The 19,949-nt window shown below is 30.3% G+C and overlaps 1 protein-coding gene across 7 annotated transcripts; it reads right to left on the bottom strand.

Annotated features, from left to right (window-relative positions):
• Window positions 1-3,688: 3,688 nt before the first annotated feature.
• Window positions 3,689-19,119, bottom strand: LOC122635098 (centrosome-associated protein 350-like). Of its 7 annotated transcripts, none has more exons than XM_043824917.1 (13): window positions 17,881-19,119; window positions 17,314-17,419; window positions 16,869-17,065; window positions 15,006-16,781; window positions 14,693-14,921; window positions 14,116-14,630; window positions 13,802-14,025; window positions 12,230-13,720; window positions 11,632-11,792; window positions 11,368-11,534; window positions 7,328-11,276; window positions 6,270-6,352; window positions 3,689-6,149 (listed from the first exon to the last, which is right to left on the bottom strand). In XM_043824917.1, exons 3-13 carry the CDS (start codon window positions 16,968-16,970, stop codon window positions 5,430-5,432), a joined length of 9,417 nt encoding a protein of 3,138 aa, XP_043680852.1. In that variant the 5' UTR covers window positions 16,971-17,065; window positions 17,314-17,419; window positions 17,881-19,119; the 3' UTR covers window positions 3,689-5,429. The 7 variants fall into 7 exon arrangements, with proteins under 7 accessions (XP_043680852.1, XP_043680888.1, XP_043680861.1 ...); XM_043824953.1 differs by lacking the exon at window positions 17,881-19,119 and having other exon boundaries at window positions 14,116-14,300; window positions 14,394-14,630; window positions 17,314-17,680; XM_043824926.1 differs by lacking the exon at window positions 17,881-19,119 and adding an exon at window positions 17,508-17,680.
• Window positions 19,120-19,949: the final 830 nt, after the last annotated feature.

The raw sequence follows: 19,949 nt of genomic DNA, 5'->3' as shown, positions 1-19,949 counted from the left end.
ATCGTTATCAGCATATTCCTATCACATAAAGTTTATATAAGCAGTACTGGAAATGTGAAAAAAAAAAATTGATGATAATGAGATGCCTCGAGAATGGACGATGTAAAACCAAAGCTGAATTATTTATCGCTAACCGTGTTATCATCGTGGGAAAAACAGTATAAAATTTGGAAATAATCCGTGTAAATAATTTGTCGGACACGTTACGTGGAGAGAGAGTTGGGGCAAGATGATAACCTGTAAGAATTGAGACACATAGAAAAATCAATGTTATATTAAAAATCATTTCCTATGGTAAAAAAAGAAAGTACATACATACATACATATATACATGCATACATACATACATACTACAAGTATATCAGTTACGCAGTTTAACACGATAATCGAGTTAAAACAAAAAAAAAAAAAAAAGGAAAGAAAAGAAGAGAAATCACAAAGAAACAAATAAAAAGAAAGAAGATTCGAAATATTTGTGTCCCTGGTAGGACAATCGTATTCAGGAGTTCCTAAAGTCACGATTTCTTAGATAAGCATGCAACTTGATCATTTTTTAATCGACCTTCCTCTTTCTTCCTATCATAGAATCTTTATTATCACTAAACATGCACTATTACATGACTTCTATCGAGTAAACATATTCTTGAGAAAAGAAGTACATACACGAGGTGTCTTTGGGATCTCCTGAAATGTGTTTTATTATTATAAAACATCGGCGAATTTGAATTCGTAGGCATGATCTTGCTTTGAGAATGGTCTCCTCGAACTCGATTCTTCGATTAGATAGGTAAAATAAAAGAAAAAAAAAAAGAAAGATAAAAATAAAAAATCGAGCCGAGACAATCGGAGCGGAGTGCGCAAGAGTAAATGTAATTTCGAATTTAACTGGTGTAATATCCTACGTACATACATACATATATACATACATACATGCATACATGCATACATGCATAGATGAATACATACATACATACAAACATACATATGATATATTAAAATAGGCAGCAATGGTAGAACGGTAGAAATGTAATTATCTTGAGAGGGAGATCATGTGGGCGTACCTAATAGAATAAAAAAAAAGCTCGTAGATAGGGAATGCTAGATTTCTCGATCGTTGACGTTTATCCTCTTCTTTCTCCCTTTTCGTCTCTTCGTCCGTCGTGTTCGATGGTTTCACCTGTAATAATAACGTAAAAACGTTTCAAAAAAGATCGAAGAGAGCTCGATTAATTTCGAGAAAAGAAACGATACTTGGTGCCAACTATTTATTATAATAAATTAATTAATTATTAAAATAACGATTAAAGTAAGAAACTTTACTTGAAAGTAGGTGACGACGTCGTGACGAATGATCCGAAAAGGCGACGAAAGGATCTTTCCATGGTTTTTATTCGTAGTCGCGTTTTATTAAACTATCTCTCCTTTTAAGGATCTATCGATGTTCGATCTTTCGTGGGATCTAAAATCCGAACGAAAAAAAAAAAAGAAAAAAAAACTGAAAAGGAAAAAAGAAAATAAAAACATACATGTATAAATTAAATCATGAATTTTGTCTCCGAGAGTATAGCATGGCAATACGAGAGAAGCGACGACGAAAAAAGAGAAATAAAAAAGAGAAAAAGAACAACAAAAAAAATAATAATAATAATAAAATAAAGAGAACAATTTACACGTATATATACCTATATATATATATATATATATATATATATATATATATATATATATATATATAAAGATATATGTATATATACATACGCTGTTTCATACCGTCGCTGCTTTCAGTTTTTAACCGAAATATAATAAAATAATAATAAAAAGAGAGAAAAAAATGCAGTGGTCTACGATACACTATATGATGTATGTATATCCTATTTCAAAATATTTAAACTAAACGTGCAGATTACTAGAAATTTTATATTTTTTAATCGAGACGCGCCAACGCCGACACGTCCTCGCGCTCGTTATTTTTTTAAAAGATAACACCAACGCCGAAGTTGTTACATATCATTGTTAAGTTACTTGTATGTATAAAAACATACATACATACATACATACATGCATACATATATACATAATACGTACGATGAGAAAGACGAAGCGCATTCGATCGAACAAGAAAAAATAAATCACATTTTTTCTTCTCTCTTGGAAACGAACAATTAAAAGAAAAGAAGCTTCGTTCGATCCATTTGGAAACGTATAAAAAATACCATAAAAAAATACCGTAAGAACGTATAAGACGAAACGTGATTGGCAGCTTTATTTGTCCGTCTTAAAGGCGCGAAAATGTTATAATTTATCATATTTTTCATCGTGATCTCTTTTATGTTTAGCGTCAACGACTCTCTCACGATCGCCTACTCGTTATGCATGCTAATAAATGTGAGATTGTTGATGTGCGTCGCTTGTCTGCGTTTAAACAAAAAAATGATAATCGTATTTTCGAATGTTCGACACACATCTACGTTCCATTAAAAAAAAAAAATAAAAAAAAAAAAAATAAAAAAAATAATAATAATGTGTATATCAAAGCGTATCACGTGCTCTGAATAGACTTCGATAAGCAATTTATAAAATACGTTCTCTACCAAAAAATAAAAACGAGAAAAAAACACAAAAAAAGACATAACAAAAGTAAGATCCAAATCAATCGCTGCTATATATATAAATATATATATAAAAAAGACAAATGTCAGTCATTGCTGTCATAAAAGTGGATTGCAATGATATCGAAAAAAAAAACGCGATGACGTTGCAATTATTATTCCTAAATACAACCGCTCCAATTTAAAGTCTATGAAAATATCGAATTTTTTCTATCTCGCTCGATGGACTACTATTTATTCTTCGACTTACGTACATTAAAAATCCTTTGGTTATATTTTTCTATATAAAAAAAAAAAGTATCTCTAATCTATTTCAAGCGCAAAAAATTTTAATGCACGAATCTTCTCTCTTACGCAGGATAATAAAGAATCCGATGATGTATGTGAAAAATGAGAAAATAATAGAGAAAAAGGCGCAACATTTTTTCCCACTTACAATTAGGAAATATTGTTATAGAAAAAGAAAAAATACAAGTTATTCAATTTTTTCTTAAAATTAAACGTAACAAAAAATAAAAAAGAAAAAAGAACGAACACGCCGAATGCTCCACAAAAAAAGAAAACATAAAACAACCTCGTATGATCCGTTTTACAAGCATACGATGATCACATTACTTACATATACTTACATAAGACAAAACACACACAGAGAATAGATACACGTGCGCTTCTTTTTTTTATTACTACTGTATAACGCGTCACATATATCTTATTTGTTATGAGTTTACGAGAGAAAATGCGTAAGTAAAGTAAAAACAGATCCATATCTCTACCATTAAGTTTACCATTATCATATATATTTAAATAATATATTATATTATCACACAATCTTTTTGCACACTCCTCGCCTTACCCTTCCTCTGTCCACTACTGTCCACCACTTGCCCAAAATGTGTATCATTGTATCAACCTTCTCGAGAACAAATGGTGTTGTACTTTTTCATATAAAAGGCATTGCCAAAATAAATATGGGGTTGGAAAAACTTAAAAAAAAAATGTCGTCCAATCGTTTACCCCCTCTCCAGTTTTATTCTTATAGGTCGAAGAAGTAGAAATTAATATGAGATAGCTTACACAAATTATTTGGACAAAATTTATTATAAAATATATTATGGATTGGTTAAGTACATATCCAACTCTACGTACGTGAACAACTTCTAATCGTAACAACTACGTACACAATCAAATTCACGGTGATATTCGTTAATGAACGAAGAATCCGGTTGTAACAACTTATAGATATTTAAAAAAAAAAAAAAAAAAAATCGTTCTTGAAAATGAATGAAAGACAAGAACTTTGATAGCTAAAAATATCGCTAAAAATCTTAATTTAAGTTTGAACATTAACAAAACATCGTCATTTCATCTCATTCTTATATAACACAAATAATATAAAAACTGTAAAATAATAAAAAAGAAATCAAACTGATGTAAACTTTCGAGTGCTTACTAAAGGTCTTTCATACATCGCGCTCTACTTTAAGTTTAAATCACAACCACAAACGTAAAAATTAAGTCATCGTATTTGAGTCTACTCGACTTAACGTGTATATATATATATATATATATATATATATATATATATATATATATATATACTTAAAACATATACAATTTACAGATAAAGTAACAATTTGCAAGTTAAAGTGATCGGTAAAAACAAACGTAACATTTATGTCGTTTTCTATCCTTCTTACTTTCATTTTTTTTTCTTGGAAAGGGGCCTAAGTTAAAGGGTTTACTCGAAAGGCTACTTATCGTTGTCAACATTTAACACGGAAAACCTCTAAAGCACCAATTAGTACTCGATATCCAACGTACCTTCGTCATCTACATATAAATTTCGCAAATTCACAAATTTTGATAAACTGGCCCCAAAATATCAGTCTTTTAATTTGAATTTTGTTAGTTCCATTAATTAGAAGCTTAACATGGAACATTGTATAAATATTTGCTCTATGTTTGTGTCCAGTTAAAAGCTTCTATTGTATAATCGATGCTACATATAGCGAGCAGCCCATGTCTCAGTAATTTGAAATACACATAAATATTAAAAATTAAATAATAATATCTATCGTGAAATCTTCGTCATATGATCTGCGTAACTCTTTCTTCCGACAATAAGCAAATAGAAAACTGAAATATATTCTACCTTTTCTAAGGAAAACTACACTGTTTTTCCATTGAGATATGAATTATTTACATTGTTTGACATTTTTCGTCAAGGTTCAGTCGTACATAATATTCTACGTTGTTACAAAGTTAATAACTATTATTATTTTAACGAAAACAAGTACGAAAATCAAATATACTACGATATACCCATCTACACAACAACGGATCGCGATCTATGCATTGATTATATAATAATACCTTTATATGATATACCTTACTTATTACTCTAAGGTAAAATGAATTATTATAGACTTAGGGCATTTGATTCTCAAGAGACTTCTGAGCACCTTTATCGACGCCTGTATTCTGCCTACGTTACGATTCTTCGCACGCACGCATCATTTCAGTCTCACTATAGATCGTCTTATTTATTTGTATGTGCCCTTTCTCTAAAAAAAAGTAAACTGTCTACAAATAAATAGGAACCAGCCTGTGCATTATGTGAAGTCATTAATCAATAAAAGAATGTCCTAATCATAAACGATCGAATGATAATCAACGCTAAATATTCAACGCAGTATAATATTATAGAGAAAAAATAAAAAAGAAAAGAAAAGAAAAAAACTGCATAAGAATATGTACGCCGTATGTTTGCATTTTTTAAATGAATTCGAGTAATAATTTGATCAACTAGAGCTATAGTAGCTATATCATCACCTTTCTTTTTTTTGCATGTGCCACTTTAACCACACTTGTAGTCTCCATGATCAAAGTTTCTAATATGGCTACCGTGAGTCCATTTTTCACTGCCAATTCATCATGATGAAACTTAGTCCATTCGTCTTCTTCAGCCTGGGCCTCCCTCGCTAATAATTCATCGACTCTATCCCTACGTTTTCTACTCCAACGCATTACCATATTCTCCCTTTGTAATTTTGTTTTGAAACCAAATAATGTCGCTACTTCCTTACTAACATATTCATGAAGCTCTTCTACAGTCTTTGGAATTTTCATAGCTGGCTTTGTTTTTACATTTGGCTTCGTCCAACTCGGACCAGGTTTCTCATATTCCGCTTGATAAACTTCCGAAATTGTTTCTTTACATAAATCGAAAAGGAATGTATTATAAATCTTTCGATCTTTTTTCGCGATCTCGTTGCTTTCTTTCGTTAACTCGCAAATTTCAGGAGGAGCTTCTAAATTCATAATATCTTGCCCAGATTGTTTAGCTTTGTATATTAAAGCCGTAGCCTTTTCTGTAAAAGCTGTCAGCTCTTCGATATTCGAAGGTATTACTGCAGGAGGCGGAGAAGGTGAAGCAATAGCTATGGAAATTCGATTATCTCCTGGAGGTGTATAAGGCGGTGGAGGCTTATTTGGTATTTCTCTAACGTAGTATACCTCTTCAGCTTCCAATTTTTTGATCTATTGAACAAAAAAAGAAAAAAAAAAGAAGAAAAAAGGAGAGAAAAAAAAAAGAAAAATAAAATCCACGTGAACAATATAGTTTTAGATACGCAACGTATTTTAAACAATATATTTTACCTCTAATTCAATTTGAAGTTGTTGTATACGAAGTAGCTTAGCCTCCAAATCAGCAACTTCTAAGCCAGGCTGCTTCAACGAAGCTGTAGCATTTAAATTAAAGTAATATATATTAAATGAGAATGTAATATATGTTATATGTAGGAAAAGCAACAAGATTTGTTACAATACATTAGGGATAATATTTTACAAATTTTAGTGCTTCAAAAAATAGGGAAAAGAGTAGTAGAAAATCGGAATGTCTTTTCAAGGCACATATGAAACCAATGCTAAAATGTGAGGAAATCAAACATTCCAGTATGACTATAGAGACGATGCTTTCTTTCTGAAAATATATATATATAAAAAAATATATATATATATATGTAGAAGAATTATATAAACGTTGTTTTAACGTCGTGATATACAACATTTACAAATCTTCCTGTGCATCAACAAATTAATATGGTTCAAGCATTCATGCAACACTGATTAGTACAAAATGAACAAGTTAATGTTCGTTTCATTCGAAATTTCATGATGTATTACCTTTAGGTAAATATTATCTCGACTTTGCTATTCTGAAAATAAATAACACATAGCTATACCAGGCAATGCTTTGCATAGGAGCGTTCAGCCATTATGAAAATTGAAATAGATAAGACAAAAGTGCATATTTTTTTTTTCCCTAAAATTCACTTCACATAAACTGCATGACATCATTTTTACCAAAAATGTATCATTTTAATTCATAATACCAATTCATTTCACATATACTTATTTAACAAATAGACGAAATATTGATCAAACGATAATAATTATAAAGAGTTTAAATAAAGTTCAATACATGGAATTATGTAAACAAATTTACATGAAAGATTTGATGAATGAAGATACAGAATTAGAATAATACTTAAAAAATCAAACACATTTATGATTATTTTCTATATATAAATTGATATCATTCAATTATAAATATGTAACAGAGATGATATGAATGAAACTATCTATACTTCATTCATGTTGTAAAAATCTTAGCATAGACAATGATAATAAATTATTAAAAAAAAAAAAAATACCTTTTATTTTATCGATCATAGCTTCTATATCTTTTTCCGACGTCGTAACGATAGCTGTTGCATGAAAATCAGTTTTTGATTCATCTTGTTTTCCCATATTCGTATTACTAAGTAGATCATCGTCCAAGGCATCGATATTCAATCTGGAGTTATTTAAATCTCTTGGTGAGTCTATTTCGATCTCTGATACACCTGCAGGTGTATCACCACCCTCGCTAGAATCAGATGATACATCTTCGTGTTTCTGTATCGCGCTCTGATCTACGTCAGTTATTGTTTTAACGTGTTTTTCATCAGACTGTGATAATAGATCATTGAATTTTGTAGAAATTTCTTCAGTTTCAATTTCTGTCAATTTGGAAGTATCTGATACCGTATCCTTTACAATCTCAGTATTTTGATCAGTTGATTGATCTATCTGTATTATTCGATTTTCATCATTTAACGAAGATTTATGAATTAACGCTGTAGTGGTTATTGTTTCAACTGTTTGCACATCTTTTTTATCTTCTTGTGAAGTTTTTATCAATTCTGGCAATGATTTTTGACTAATTTCATCTAGTATCCTCAATACTTCAGTTTTGTGTACTGCTTGATAATTTTCTGGTACGATCGTTCCCTTTTGTAAACCTTGCGTTTTCTGACTTTCTGTTTTATCAAGAATTTCAGATACTTCAAGACTTTCCTCAGAGATATCTTCATATTCGGGATCTTTTAATACTTCAAATGGTACTTTAATAATAATATCAGTAGCATTCGTTGTAGCTATATTATGTATCTCTGTAGATTGACAAACACTCGGAAGATCTTCGTTCTCTCGTAAATCCTTTATTTCAACATTGTCTTCTTTAACTTTTGATAAGCTATTATTCTTATTAGAATGTATTTCTGCTGGTTCAGGAAGCTTTTCTATTACATCTAATCCACTTTCCGCTACTTCAACTAAATTATCAAGTTGTTCACCATCAGAACTATCTGGTTCTGGTAATAATTCCAAATATTCTTGTTCCTTAACTGCTGGAGGTGTACTTTCTTTTTCCGTAATAGGGAAATAAATTACGTGAGGTTCCTTATTATCATCGTGCGTATTACTCTTATCAATTAGTTCCTCATTGGATAATTCGATCTTCGTACTAATTTCTAATTGTGGTAATATATCTTCTGTACTTCCTGAATTCGCTTTGCTGATTATTATTTCTCGTGATTGAACTATTTCTTGTTGGACAGTATCTTTATCTTCTATTTCTAAGTTTAATTTTATATTTACCACAGACACATCATCTAATTTATTGGATGGAACATCTAATGCGTCATTACTTGCATTAATATTTTTATTGTATTCTGTATATAATGGAGTATCATTACCTTTATTATTGTCACTTGTTGACAAATTGTGGATTTGCAATTTATCATCAAGTGTAGAATCGCATGTAATAGACGGAAATGGACTATCTATTGTAAGATCCATATTATCTACATCTAAGATGATCTTTGTTTGAATATTAATTTCATTTAATTCATTGTTCTCATTTTCTTTCCCCAAAATGATAGATGTTTTAATAGATTTTATATTGTCTATATTTTCATCAGCTTTGTCTGTTCCTATATATTGCCTTCCTTCATTACCATATTCTTTATCATTTTCCCTGGCAATTATATCTAATATATCATCAAGCTCATCAGTAGTTTTTTCATTGTCCGTTTCATTAATCTTTAAATTAAGAGCATCAATATTTGTAGATTCAGCCCTCGGTAAAAGCATAGATTCATCTTCTATACTAACTGATAAATTTTCTGTAAAATCTTGTATGACAGCATCATTTTCTTCTTGCGATATATTTTTATGATCTGAACTAACATGAATGTTTGATTCTACTTCATGATCCTGTGTTTTTTCCCATTCATTCTCTGCTTCATCATGGCAAATATTAAATGAATCAGATATAGTCCAGTCATCTTTGTCTACAGACATTTTCTCAGTGGATATAACTTCGGATCCATTTTCTTCTATATCGGAGTCACGTTTATTTAAATTTATAGACAATGTATTCGCATTTTGTGAAATTACGTTCTCTTCGTCTTTATCATTAGAATTATAATATTGACTCGTATTTATTTGTTCCGTATTAGAGAAGTCTCTTGGAGATAAATGTATTTCATTATTTTCAGTAGAAGGTATATTTTCAATTTGCAAAGTATCTTCATTATTTTTAATTTGTGGAATATTTTCAAAATGTAATATACCTTTGTTAACCATTACATCGTCTTTTTTCAAACTGTCGTCTTCAGATATTGGACATTGTTCTGATATATTCGTCGAAATTGAATCTACATTTTCAGATAATTTTTCCTCATATGATTCTTGTACTAATTCTTGTACTGCATGTTGTTCATCAATTATTTTCTTATCCAAAGAAGAATTATCAGATGTATTCTTTGATTGTTTCAGATTTGTATTTTCTTCTATGGGTATTGGTGATTCTATTTTTTTATCAATATCTGAAGTAGATAAATAATACGGAAAATCTTTATTTAATTTTTGTATTTTTTGCGTACTTGTTTCCAATGGTATACTTGTAGAATTAGTATCACCTTCAAGGATTTTTGCATGCTCGGATATAATAGATTTTTCGATTTCATTTAGTATCTTCTTACTTTCTGCTTTATAATCTATTTCTTGATTTGATTCTGAAAATAATGCTTCCTCTTCTGGAATTAATCCAGATATAACGTGACTTGCATTTTCCACTAAATCTGTAGACTCATTGCCTGATTTTAATTTTAAAATACTTGGGGAATAGCTTGAGATTTCAGAATTAATATTGGTTTTAACGGGGATTTCTGTTTCTGTAATATCCGACTGAATGGTTTTACTTATATCTTTATTAGAAATTGATGTGTTATTGTCAGTTAGCTCAGATTTTGAAAATACTTCTGATACATCCTTTAAGGTACTTTTTTCCTCGTTATCATGCTTTTCAGCGGATAAACTACTAATTCGTGACATCATTTCCGACAGAGCTTTAAGCTCGTTTTCAAGGCAATTAATATCTTCATTTAGATTTTTGTTATTTAGTTGTAAAAAGTGTAACTTTTTAGAATAAGTAAGCGTTCCACTATCGTTATTGGTACATGCGAGTTCCATATTGGAGTTCTGAATATATGATTCTGATTTATTTGAAATAAGCTTTAAATTCTCTGTTTTTGATGTTTCTATTGTGTTGGACTGTGACATAAGACTTTTTGAAGGCACTTGTTCAACATCAATTAAATCTGATTTTGGTTCTGTTATTGCAAGTTGATCACTATGACTCTTGGATAGTTTTAATTCAGATGCTGTAAGAATATCTGTATCAGTATTTACTACACTAACTTCACTTTGAATATCCTTTGAATTATTGTCAGATGATATTGCAACTGTAAATTGTTCTGGTACTGAAACAAGCGTGTGATTAGTTTGAGTTCCGCTTGAATGAAATGTGGTATTATAATGTGTAGCTTTCTCGCCTTGATCATCATCAGAAGTTGATGACATTGAAATAGACCTGAGTTTTTCATATTCCGTATCTTTCAAATCGGCAAATATGGACTGAACATTATAATGAATATCTTGTTTTTTAGTGTTTGATGACTCCAACGCATTGTCTCTTTTAATTATTTGTGATGACTTTGAAAAATTTGTTTCTTCACACTTACTCTCATATATCAAAGCCTGAATATTTTTAACAATGCCTTTTTGCTGAATTTTTGTTGATAATAAGTCAGATTCTGATCTCGAACGTAACAGATCACTGTTTTTATAGATTTCTTGTATCCTCTTAAGTGGAATATCAGGTACTTTAAATTCTGCCAATGATTTAGACTCTATAGCCAATTTGTCATTATCCTTCACAGATTCCTTTCTGGATTCCAATTTTTTTCGCATTTCATGAATAGTCGTATCATATTTCTGTTTTTTTTTTTTTTTTTTTTTTTTTAAACCATATTAGTATTGTGCAAAGATTTATAAAATGGTTAAAAAAATTATATAAAATACAAACCTTAATTTGATTTAACAAATTTGCTTCCAATGCTTTTAGTTTCTGTTTCGTTTGCTTTCTAGCTTCTTTTTTTAAACGTGACATTTCAATTCTACGCTCCGCTAATTTTTCTGTTAGTAATTCTATTCTTCCTTCCACATCACTTGTATCAGATGAGAGTGTAGAATCTGTAAAAAAAGATATAAAGTCTTCGTGAATAAAATTTTATAATAATTTACTAATTACTAAGAAATAGATCAATATTTGGATATTAAAATTCTTTACCTTGATGAGATAAAGCAGAAGTAGCAGTGACAAGTTTATATGCAGCTTGTTCCATCCGTGCTACACGTTCTTCTTCTGCTCTTAATCGTGCATCCCATGCCATCCACTCTTCTACACAATTTCTACGCGATACAAGTGCTGCTTCTCGCGCATTTAAAATTCTGCATAATGTATTATTATTTGAAATCTCAATTATTTCCACATAATATCACATATGTATATTATGCGAGATATATCAGACTAGATGGCAATTATAAATTAAATGATTATAATATGACTGAATGGTTATAATATAATAATGAAAAGAACATATTATATTCAAAATTTCTGCACCAAATATAAATTCTGCAATAATACCAGCATGCAGTTAGCCACTGAAGAGAATCTATTTTTACAATGGTTGACTTCATGGTGAATACACATTTTGGGTGTATTATTAGAAATCTTATATATGGCTGCAGAGATTCAGTAAATTATTTATTTGATTATTAATAGTGATGTATCAAAGAAGAGAAAAGAGGAGAGAGAAGAGAAGAGAATCATGAATGATAAATTAAAAAATTACTTTACTAGATATACACAACAAAGTATTACTTACTGTTCAAGCTTTTTTGAAGTTTTAAAATCATGATTTTGTGATCTGATAACTATTGATCTAGTATATTCTTTTTCATTATCTACAGAATTATGATTTGAAATAGCAAATGTACCAAGTTGAGATCTCGCAGATATATCACCACAGTTTTGTGTATTTTTCTCTTTATCCTTGGAAGGATAATTATTTTCACTATAATTTTCAAGACTTCTTTCAAAAACATTTTGTACCGAAATATTTTCTTTGCCTTCATCTATTATATCTGCAAATAATTTTGAATTTTTGTCTTTCATAGCATTGGATTGCCTGATTAAAACTTCAATAGCATTCTGATTAATAGTCTGATCAGTACTAAGATCAAGCTCATCTAAAATAGAGCCTTCATCATTTCTATCTGATTGAATGAATTCATTCTCTATCTTCGTACGTTTATTATGATGTTTTGTAAATTCTTCTATCTGAGAACTCGATTTTGATCTTAATATATTTTCCGTTAATATTGTAGATGACGATCTTGTTCTTTGACATTTAGAATTTTTTCGTTTAGTGCTTGCCTTAAATTCAGAATTTTGTTGAAATTTTTTTGTAATTTCTTTATCACTAGAAATTGATTTATCTGTTTTATTTGAATTTCTTGAATGAGTTTGAAAGGTATCTTCAGACACTTGAGAAGACTTTGATGTCTTTGACAAAGCATCTTGCTCGATGGAAGTTATTTGTTCTTGTATCGTTTCAGTATTTACCGCTGTATCTCTGGAAAATGGTTCCTTATCTTTCGACGAAATTACACTTCGGAAATCAACTTGCGATGACTTAGATTTCTTTGATAATTCGTCTACTAAAGTATCAGATTCTGACTTAATATATTCTGTAATTGTATTATCTAAATCTTGTAATGATTGTAAACTAATAGTTTTTTGTTTCTCATGAACATGCCCAGCTACGTTCACACAATGTCCTTGCATTAATTTGGATTCAACATCAAGCTGATGAGACCTTAATTTTATAATATCTGCTTTAGGCATTTTTTCTTCAAATTTACGAGATCTCAATTCGTACTTTAATTTATTACTACCCTTCTGAGAATTAAGAGCATATTTGTTTTGCGATTTCAAATCTTCTATAGTGTCGTTTAATTTATCATATTTTAATAACGAGATATTAGACTCGTCCGCCAAGCTCGCAATTTTTTCAGCACTTGATAAACCGACTTTCTGAAATTGCATATCATTTTCTGTCAATTGTATTTTCGGGTCTATTTGTGATTTATCGTGTTGAGATTTATCGGAGTCTACTAAAGAACTCATCGAGCTGTTACTCCGAATATCGTAACCTTTCATTGGTCCAGATAATCTACGTGGAGATTGACTATCAGCACTTCTTTTTAATTTTGTTAAAATATTTTTTGTAGACATTTGAGGATTAAACATGTTTCTTTGCTTTTGCAACATTAATTTTCGTTCTTGACTTGCAATTTTATGGAGTTCTTTCAATCTGTTTTAATAAAAGAATTACGTAATGTTAATCAAAGTAATAATAAATAATAAAATATATCTCGTAATTATAGTTATATACCTATTCATTTCATCTTTCTCCTGTTGTAATTTTAATAATAAGGCCCTTTGCTTCTTCTTAACTGAACTAATACGACTATCTTGACCAGTGTCTCTCAATGCTCTTTTTTGCTCTTCCAATTTTACTAATTTTTTGGTTCTATCGTGTAATGTTTTTTCACGCGATTTGAACAACATTTCTATCTTATCATATCTTTGTTTCTCATCTTTTATCAGTTGAGCTATCTATTAAAAGAAAAGTACAATATATTTTTTAAATGTTACAAATATGCATTCGTATATAAAAAAATAAAATAAAAAAAGAAACAATCTCACCTCTAAATCTAAATATTTGTTAAAAGAACAAGTTACGTCTCTCGTAGAAATACTAATTTCTGTACCAGTTTCTGTTTTTATAGAAGATGTAGTTTCATGTAAACTGATCTCTGACATTGTTCTTACTTTACTAGGCAATGAAAGATCTTCTAGCTGATCCAAATCTTCAAATTGATCTCTAGAACCTAAAGAAAGTAATGGAATTTCACAATCTTCTAAAGATAGTTCCTGTCCATGTGCATTTTCATGAATTTCCAGAAATCTATTTGATAAATTACGTCGCCCTGGATATATGTCTGTTTGAGTTCCAATATCATTCACTGTTTGAGTCTGAACTTCTGCTACTTCTATGACTGATTTAGTCCTCTTCCTTAAATTATTGTTCTGTTCATCCGTCTCCTCTTTCTTCATGAATGCTTGTTCATCAATGAAAGAAGCTTCATCAATTTTATTTGTCATTCGTTTCTCGGTAACAACTTTTTCTATCCCTGTATTGTCATTAATTTGTGATACTACTGTGAAGAAAAAAAAAGATACTCAATTGGAATTGTAGAATTTATATTTTTATATACTTTACCTTTATCTGTATTTTCCTTATCTATTGTACCACTTTTCCCTACATCATCTATGTGTAATATCAATTCGTCAGTAGCTTGATTTTGTTTCTGCATTAATTCTTTTTCTTGTTCATTTTTTACATTATAGAAACTTTTCTCCACGTCCATAACTTGCCTAAGTGATTCATTCATTGAGTCTAATAGATGTAACTCTGCTTGAAACTGCATATGCAAAGCTGTTGGATGAAGCTGGAAAATTTCGTTTTGTAAAATCATTAAATTTAACAAAATTAATATATCTATAATATCCCATACGATTTTGTATATACTCACAAGCTGTATTCCATGTTGTATTGTTTCTGGTTTCGTGGATGTTTTATATTTCGAAGTTTTTCCACAATCAATATTGGTGTCATTACTCTGTGCCATTTGTTTTTTTCTTTTCGATCGAAATATAAGATTCATATCAGGTGTAACTAAATCGCGAAACTCGTCTTGCGTATAATTGTCATCTCTAAAAGATATCCTTCTTGGATCTAGCAAGGCTTCTGGTAATGAGCTTTCATTCAAATCAGTTAAATCATTATTACTACTTTCAAGTTTATTAGATAGATTAACATCTTGAGAAAAAGCTTCATTTTTGTTACTGCTTATGTCTGTACATTCTAAAGAAGAATTTTCAATATAGTTCGAATTCTCATTATCTTTCCCTGATTTCTTAGAATGTAAACTTTGCATTGTTTGAGACTTATCAATATCTTTACTCTGTGACTGTTGAGTGAAAACTGTAGAGCAGGTGCTGCTGCGTTTTTTTAAACTGGTGTTGGAGTCAGATACAATCTCAATATCACCAGAAGTATCTGAATATGTAACATAATGTTTTCCTTCAATTCTATTTATAGATGTCTTAGTTTTATCATATACTCTCTTATGCTCTTTAAATCCTATACCTGCTTGTTTGTTAAGAGACTGATTTAACACTTTATTTTGTTGTTTCACTTGTTTATTTTCCAACTTATATTTATGCTCATCAGTTTGTTTCATTGATTGCAAATCTTCTTTGCATTTATATTCTATACTATCAAATACCATGCTTCTAGCACTATCTTTTATTATATTTTTTTGAGAATGTGATTCATTACCACCTGTCTTATTTTTACATTCTAAAGAAGTATCTCTTAATTTTGCAGATTGTACATTGGAACACCTGTGTTTTTTATCATTATCCTTTCTAGCTGTAGAAGTTGCAAAATTTTTTGTTTTTGGTTTTGTCAATACAAAATCACTTTCCCTTGGTACAAATAAAGGCAAACGATCAGTTTTAATTCTCCCTACTGATATAGAACCACTTGTATTGTCTGTAATATCTTTTCTAGAAACGTGTCTTGGACTTTTAGATCGTTTACTAAAATCCGAAGAAGAATACAATATTTCATCACTTTTCGTATACAAAGAATCATCTTTTCTTATTCTCTTTGACCTATTTTCCTTTTCCCTAGAACTTTCTCTAACATGCTCTTTCTTTTTAGAGAAGCTAGATGCTATTGAAACATTTGGTGCTTTTAATGGTTCAATGTTTTCACAAGCAATTACAGATGGCCCCTCAGATAATGAAAAATCTAACTTCCTTTGTACTCTTTCTCTCGATGTTTTTTCTGATCTTTCAGGCACAAAATCATTAGATGATACAGCCAATTTTATTCCAGCAACATCTTTTGAAGTAGGATTGTCTTTAGAAGAATAATCTAATGTCTTTGTAGACATTTTTAAATCTGGTACTTTTAATGGCTCTCTAAAAGCCATATTTTGCATTGCTTGATAAAAATTATGATTGCTGCTAAATTTTAATTCCCTCGAATACACTTCAGCTTCTGTTCTATGACCAGAGTCATATAGTTTCTTCTGTGTATCAGGATGATCACCAAGAGAAAGTTTTCGTTTTACTGCACTAATAAATGTAAACGGATATGGTTGTACAGGATGAAAAGACAACAAATTCTCTACATTTTTAAAATCAAGTTGTGGTATATCATTGGTCTTTTCTTTCAAATCTTGCTTACTATCATCTACTTGCTGTTTTTTTAATCCAAGATGTGATCTAAGTTGTGTCTGTAATTATAAAAACAAATCTTATAATATAGAGTCTAACAAAATAAAAAATAAAAAATAAAAAAATAAATGTAATTATTTACTTACATTAACCAAACTCTCTGCACGCTTAACAATAATATCTGGGTCATTAAAGAAGACATATTTTTTTTTAAGGCCTATGTCTTCTTTTTTACAGTTATTACTCATATTTTCATTTTTGACAGATATAAATACCTCTAAGTATAACTACGTTTTGTAAATCTATAGATTTACGCTTATATAGTCTTCCTTATTAACTATTACTGAAAGTGATGAAAATCATAAGTTAATAAAATTAGAACGTATTTTTAATTAATCAATTTATGTATGATCTATGCAATACTTGTTTCATATTGTTTACCTTATATATATAATTACAATTGATTTGACCATAAATTGATTTTCTTTTGTTTCAAAGAAGTACATTTAAATTACATGCGTTATAAATATAATTCATAAATAAATTACAAATATTGTTAATGAAAATGCGGAAAGAAAATATGTAACTTACACTAAGTCATTTTGCTGTTGTTAAAGACATAAGGTACACAAGAATACCGAATCAAAGTGATGCATTCAATCGAGCATATTTAAAGATACCTCCATGAAAGCATAACCTATATTATAAAAAGAAATTTAGTTACATTAAGTGACGCTTGTGTTTCATATGTAATATTGATATTTATAATTGACTGTATATATAACTGATTAAGATTATGACATTTTTGTTCTGGTAATTATTCACATTACAATTAAAATACTACGATAGAATCGTCTTAAACTGACTGCAACGGTCATTTGTATACGATAGATCACGTGGTACTTAAGAATTTACTACTCTGCAAAATTAAAGATGGCAACAATGGACCGCATATAATCGATAAACTGCGCGTATATGCATCAAATAAAAAAGAAAACGAAATACGAAATGAAACACCGTAGTATAATTTAACGAAGAAAATGCTACAAAATATACATGCAAAATAAATTATTGTTTTTAGAGATCGTTATAAATATAGATCGCATGATTTGCAATTACATAGTTATATATATACGTAGACAATTTATAAATTTTCACCTGATTTCAACTTTCTGTGATACATTTCTGCAATTTCTCAGGAGTGTCACTCTCTAATAATATTAAATAGTATTTTTCATACAATTATATTACGTTTTCAAACGCGATCTTATCTTATTTATTAAATATCTTCCGAAAGAAAGAATCTCTGCCGATATTTACTAGGTTAGCACAGTATCTTGGATTTGAAGAATCTTTTTTTTCTGCGAAACGATTGGTTACTCAAATTTTTCTTTTGTTCTATTTGTTACAATTAAAAATAGATCGTTGTAAGTAAAATTGAATTAAAAATATATATATAATTTAATATGCAGATTTAGAAATTTTATCTCGTTAAAATTTTTTATAATAAACTAGGATGTAAAATGTATCCAATAACGATTCTACCTAATTAATGAACTACTACACAGTTTGAATGTTGTATATGTGTTTGTATATGAATGAACGTCAATGTAGTACACCACAGTAAGTATATATGCTTCACATGTATTTTTAATAGTTCGACTTCTTTCCTCTAGATGGCGAATGAAATCATACATTGAGAAAAAATGTCCCTATTTGAAAAAGTTAACATTGTAAAAAAACTAGAAAATTGAAGACTTAAGGTAGTTCATCATCTCTCATTCGAAACGTGTATGACTTCAGCGACGAGAATGGACAAAATATGAACTATAAGCACAAGAGGGGAACACTTTCTGTGCCCTGCATTCGTTCAGACTATAAGCTTGAATAATTTATATTCCCCTCGCATATAAAGTAACGATCGGGTTAGTTTGGATTAGAATAGATAATCTAGTAGGCTATGAACTCGTGCTTTTCATTCACTCATATTCTTCTTTAAGAAGTGCCATGTCTGTGACACTAATCCGTGATACATACGATGCAGCATTGGTAAACATCTATATTACAATATTAATGTATAAAGGATAATAAAAGTAATAAATAAAAGTAAATAAAAGTTAATAAAACTAATAAATATAATAAATAAGAGGATATAATTAATATAATTAATAAAAGTAAATAAGAATATATAGAAACGACAGCGAACATAAGTGCGACAGAAATGTTATCTGTGCGTTCTCTTAGAAAATTAACTTAAAATTTTGATATATTCGATTCATTTATCTGTCGAAATGTAACTAACAACTTAAAATGTAATTAATTTAATGTCTAATTGAAATTAGACAGAAAAGAGACTTTGGAAAAATATTGAAATATGCAGCCATTCGCCCGGTAGTACTTGCGTCATATGATTATATATACAATTTAGCTATACATTTTAGATAATATATATAATTTAGACATAGATTTCACTATATCGCAAGTACTACCGACCCAGGTCCCACCGCTAGGAGGTTGCTGCATCTGGGGACCCACGGGCTAACGGGGACTCTACTCTAAAATCGCGTAACCGGCGTGATCAAATAACGTTCTATAAAACGAAGTCCCCGGTAGGACTTTTAATCGCGCCCGAACACTCCCGTGTGTGTTATAATAACGGTGACTCTACTCTAAAATCGCGTTCGTAACGTTTCACGCACTAACCGAGAATTCAGGCGACTAACTGGAGGAGGGTCAGTCCACGCTTACGGATAGCAAACCATACTACTCGGTAGCACACGAACCGACACACGACCGGTCATTATTCAGTTTAGCAATCAAACGAAGTCCATTACCGTAGGACTTTTAATCGCGCCCGAGAACACCACACCTGTGCCCGCCGACACACATGCGAGTGTTCTTCCTATCCTGCCCGTGTTCGCGTTTAGCAATCGATTATGAACCGAATCTTCCGACGATATATTGGATCCTCGCCGATACATCGGAATCCGCGAAGAGGAGGAGAAGAAGAAGAAGAGAAAGATAAGAAAGAAAGCCGGAACATGCGCGCATGTGAAAACGATAGAATTCGGAAGAAAGAAAGAAAGGATATTCGGAAGGTAACACGTGCACGTGTGAGAATAGTGAAATTGAAAAGAAAAGATGGACATAGAATGTAGCTACATTTGTCCGAAACCAGAGTACGAAAATCGAGCTCGATTTTGCGGTACTGAAAGGAGACCCGCACA

This window comes from Vespula pensylvanica, chromosome 1, assembly GCF_014466175.1.
Source record: "Vespula pensylvanica isolate Volc-1 chromosome 1, ASM1446617v1, whole genome shotgun sequence".
Classification (NCBI taxonomy): Eukaryota; Metazoa; Arthropoda; class Insecta; order Hymenoptera; family Vespidae; genus Vespula; species Vespula pensylvanica.
Note: the sequence above shows the minus strand (reverse complement) of the source record. Positions and strands in the feature narration are given on the sequence as shown.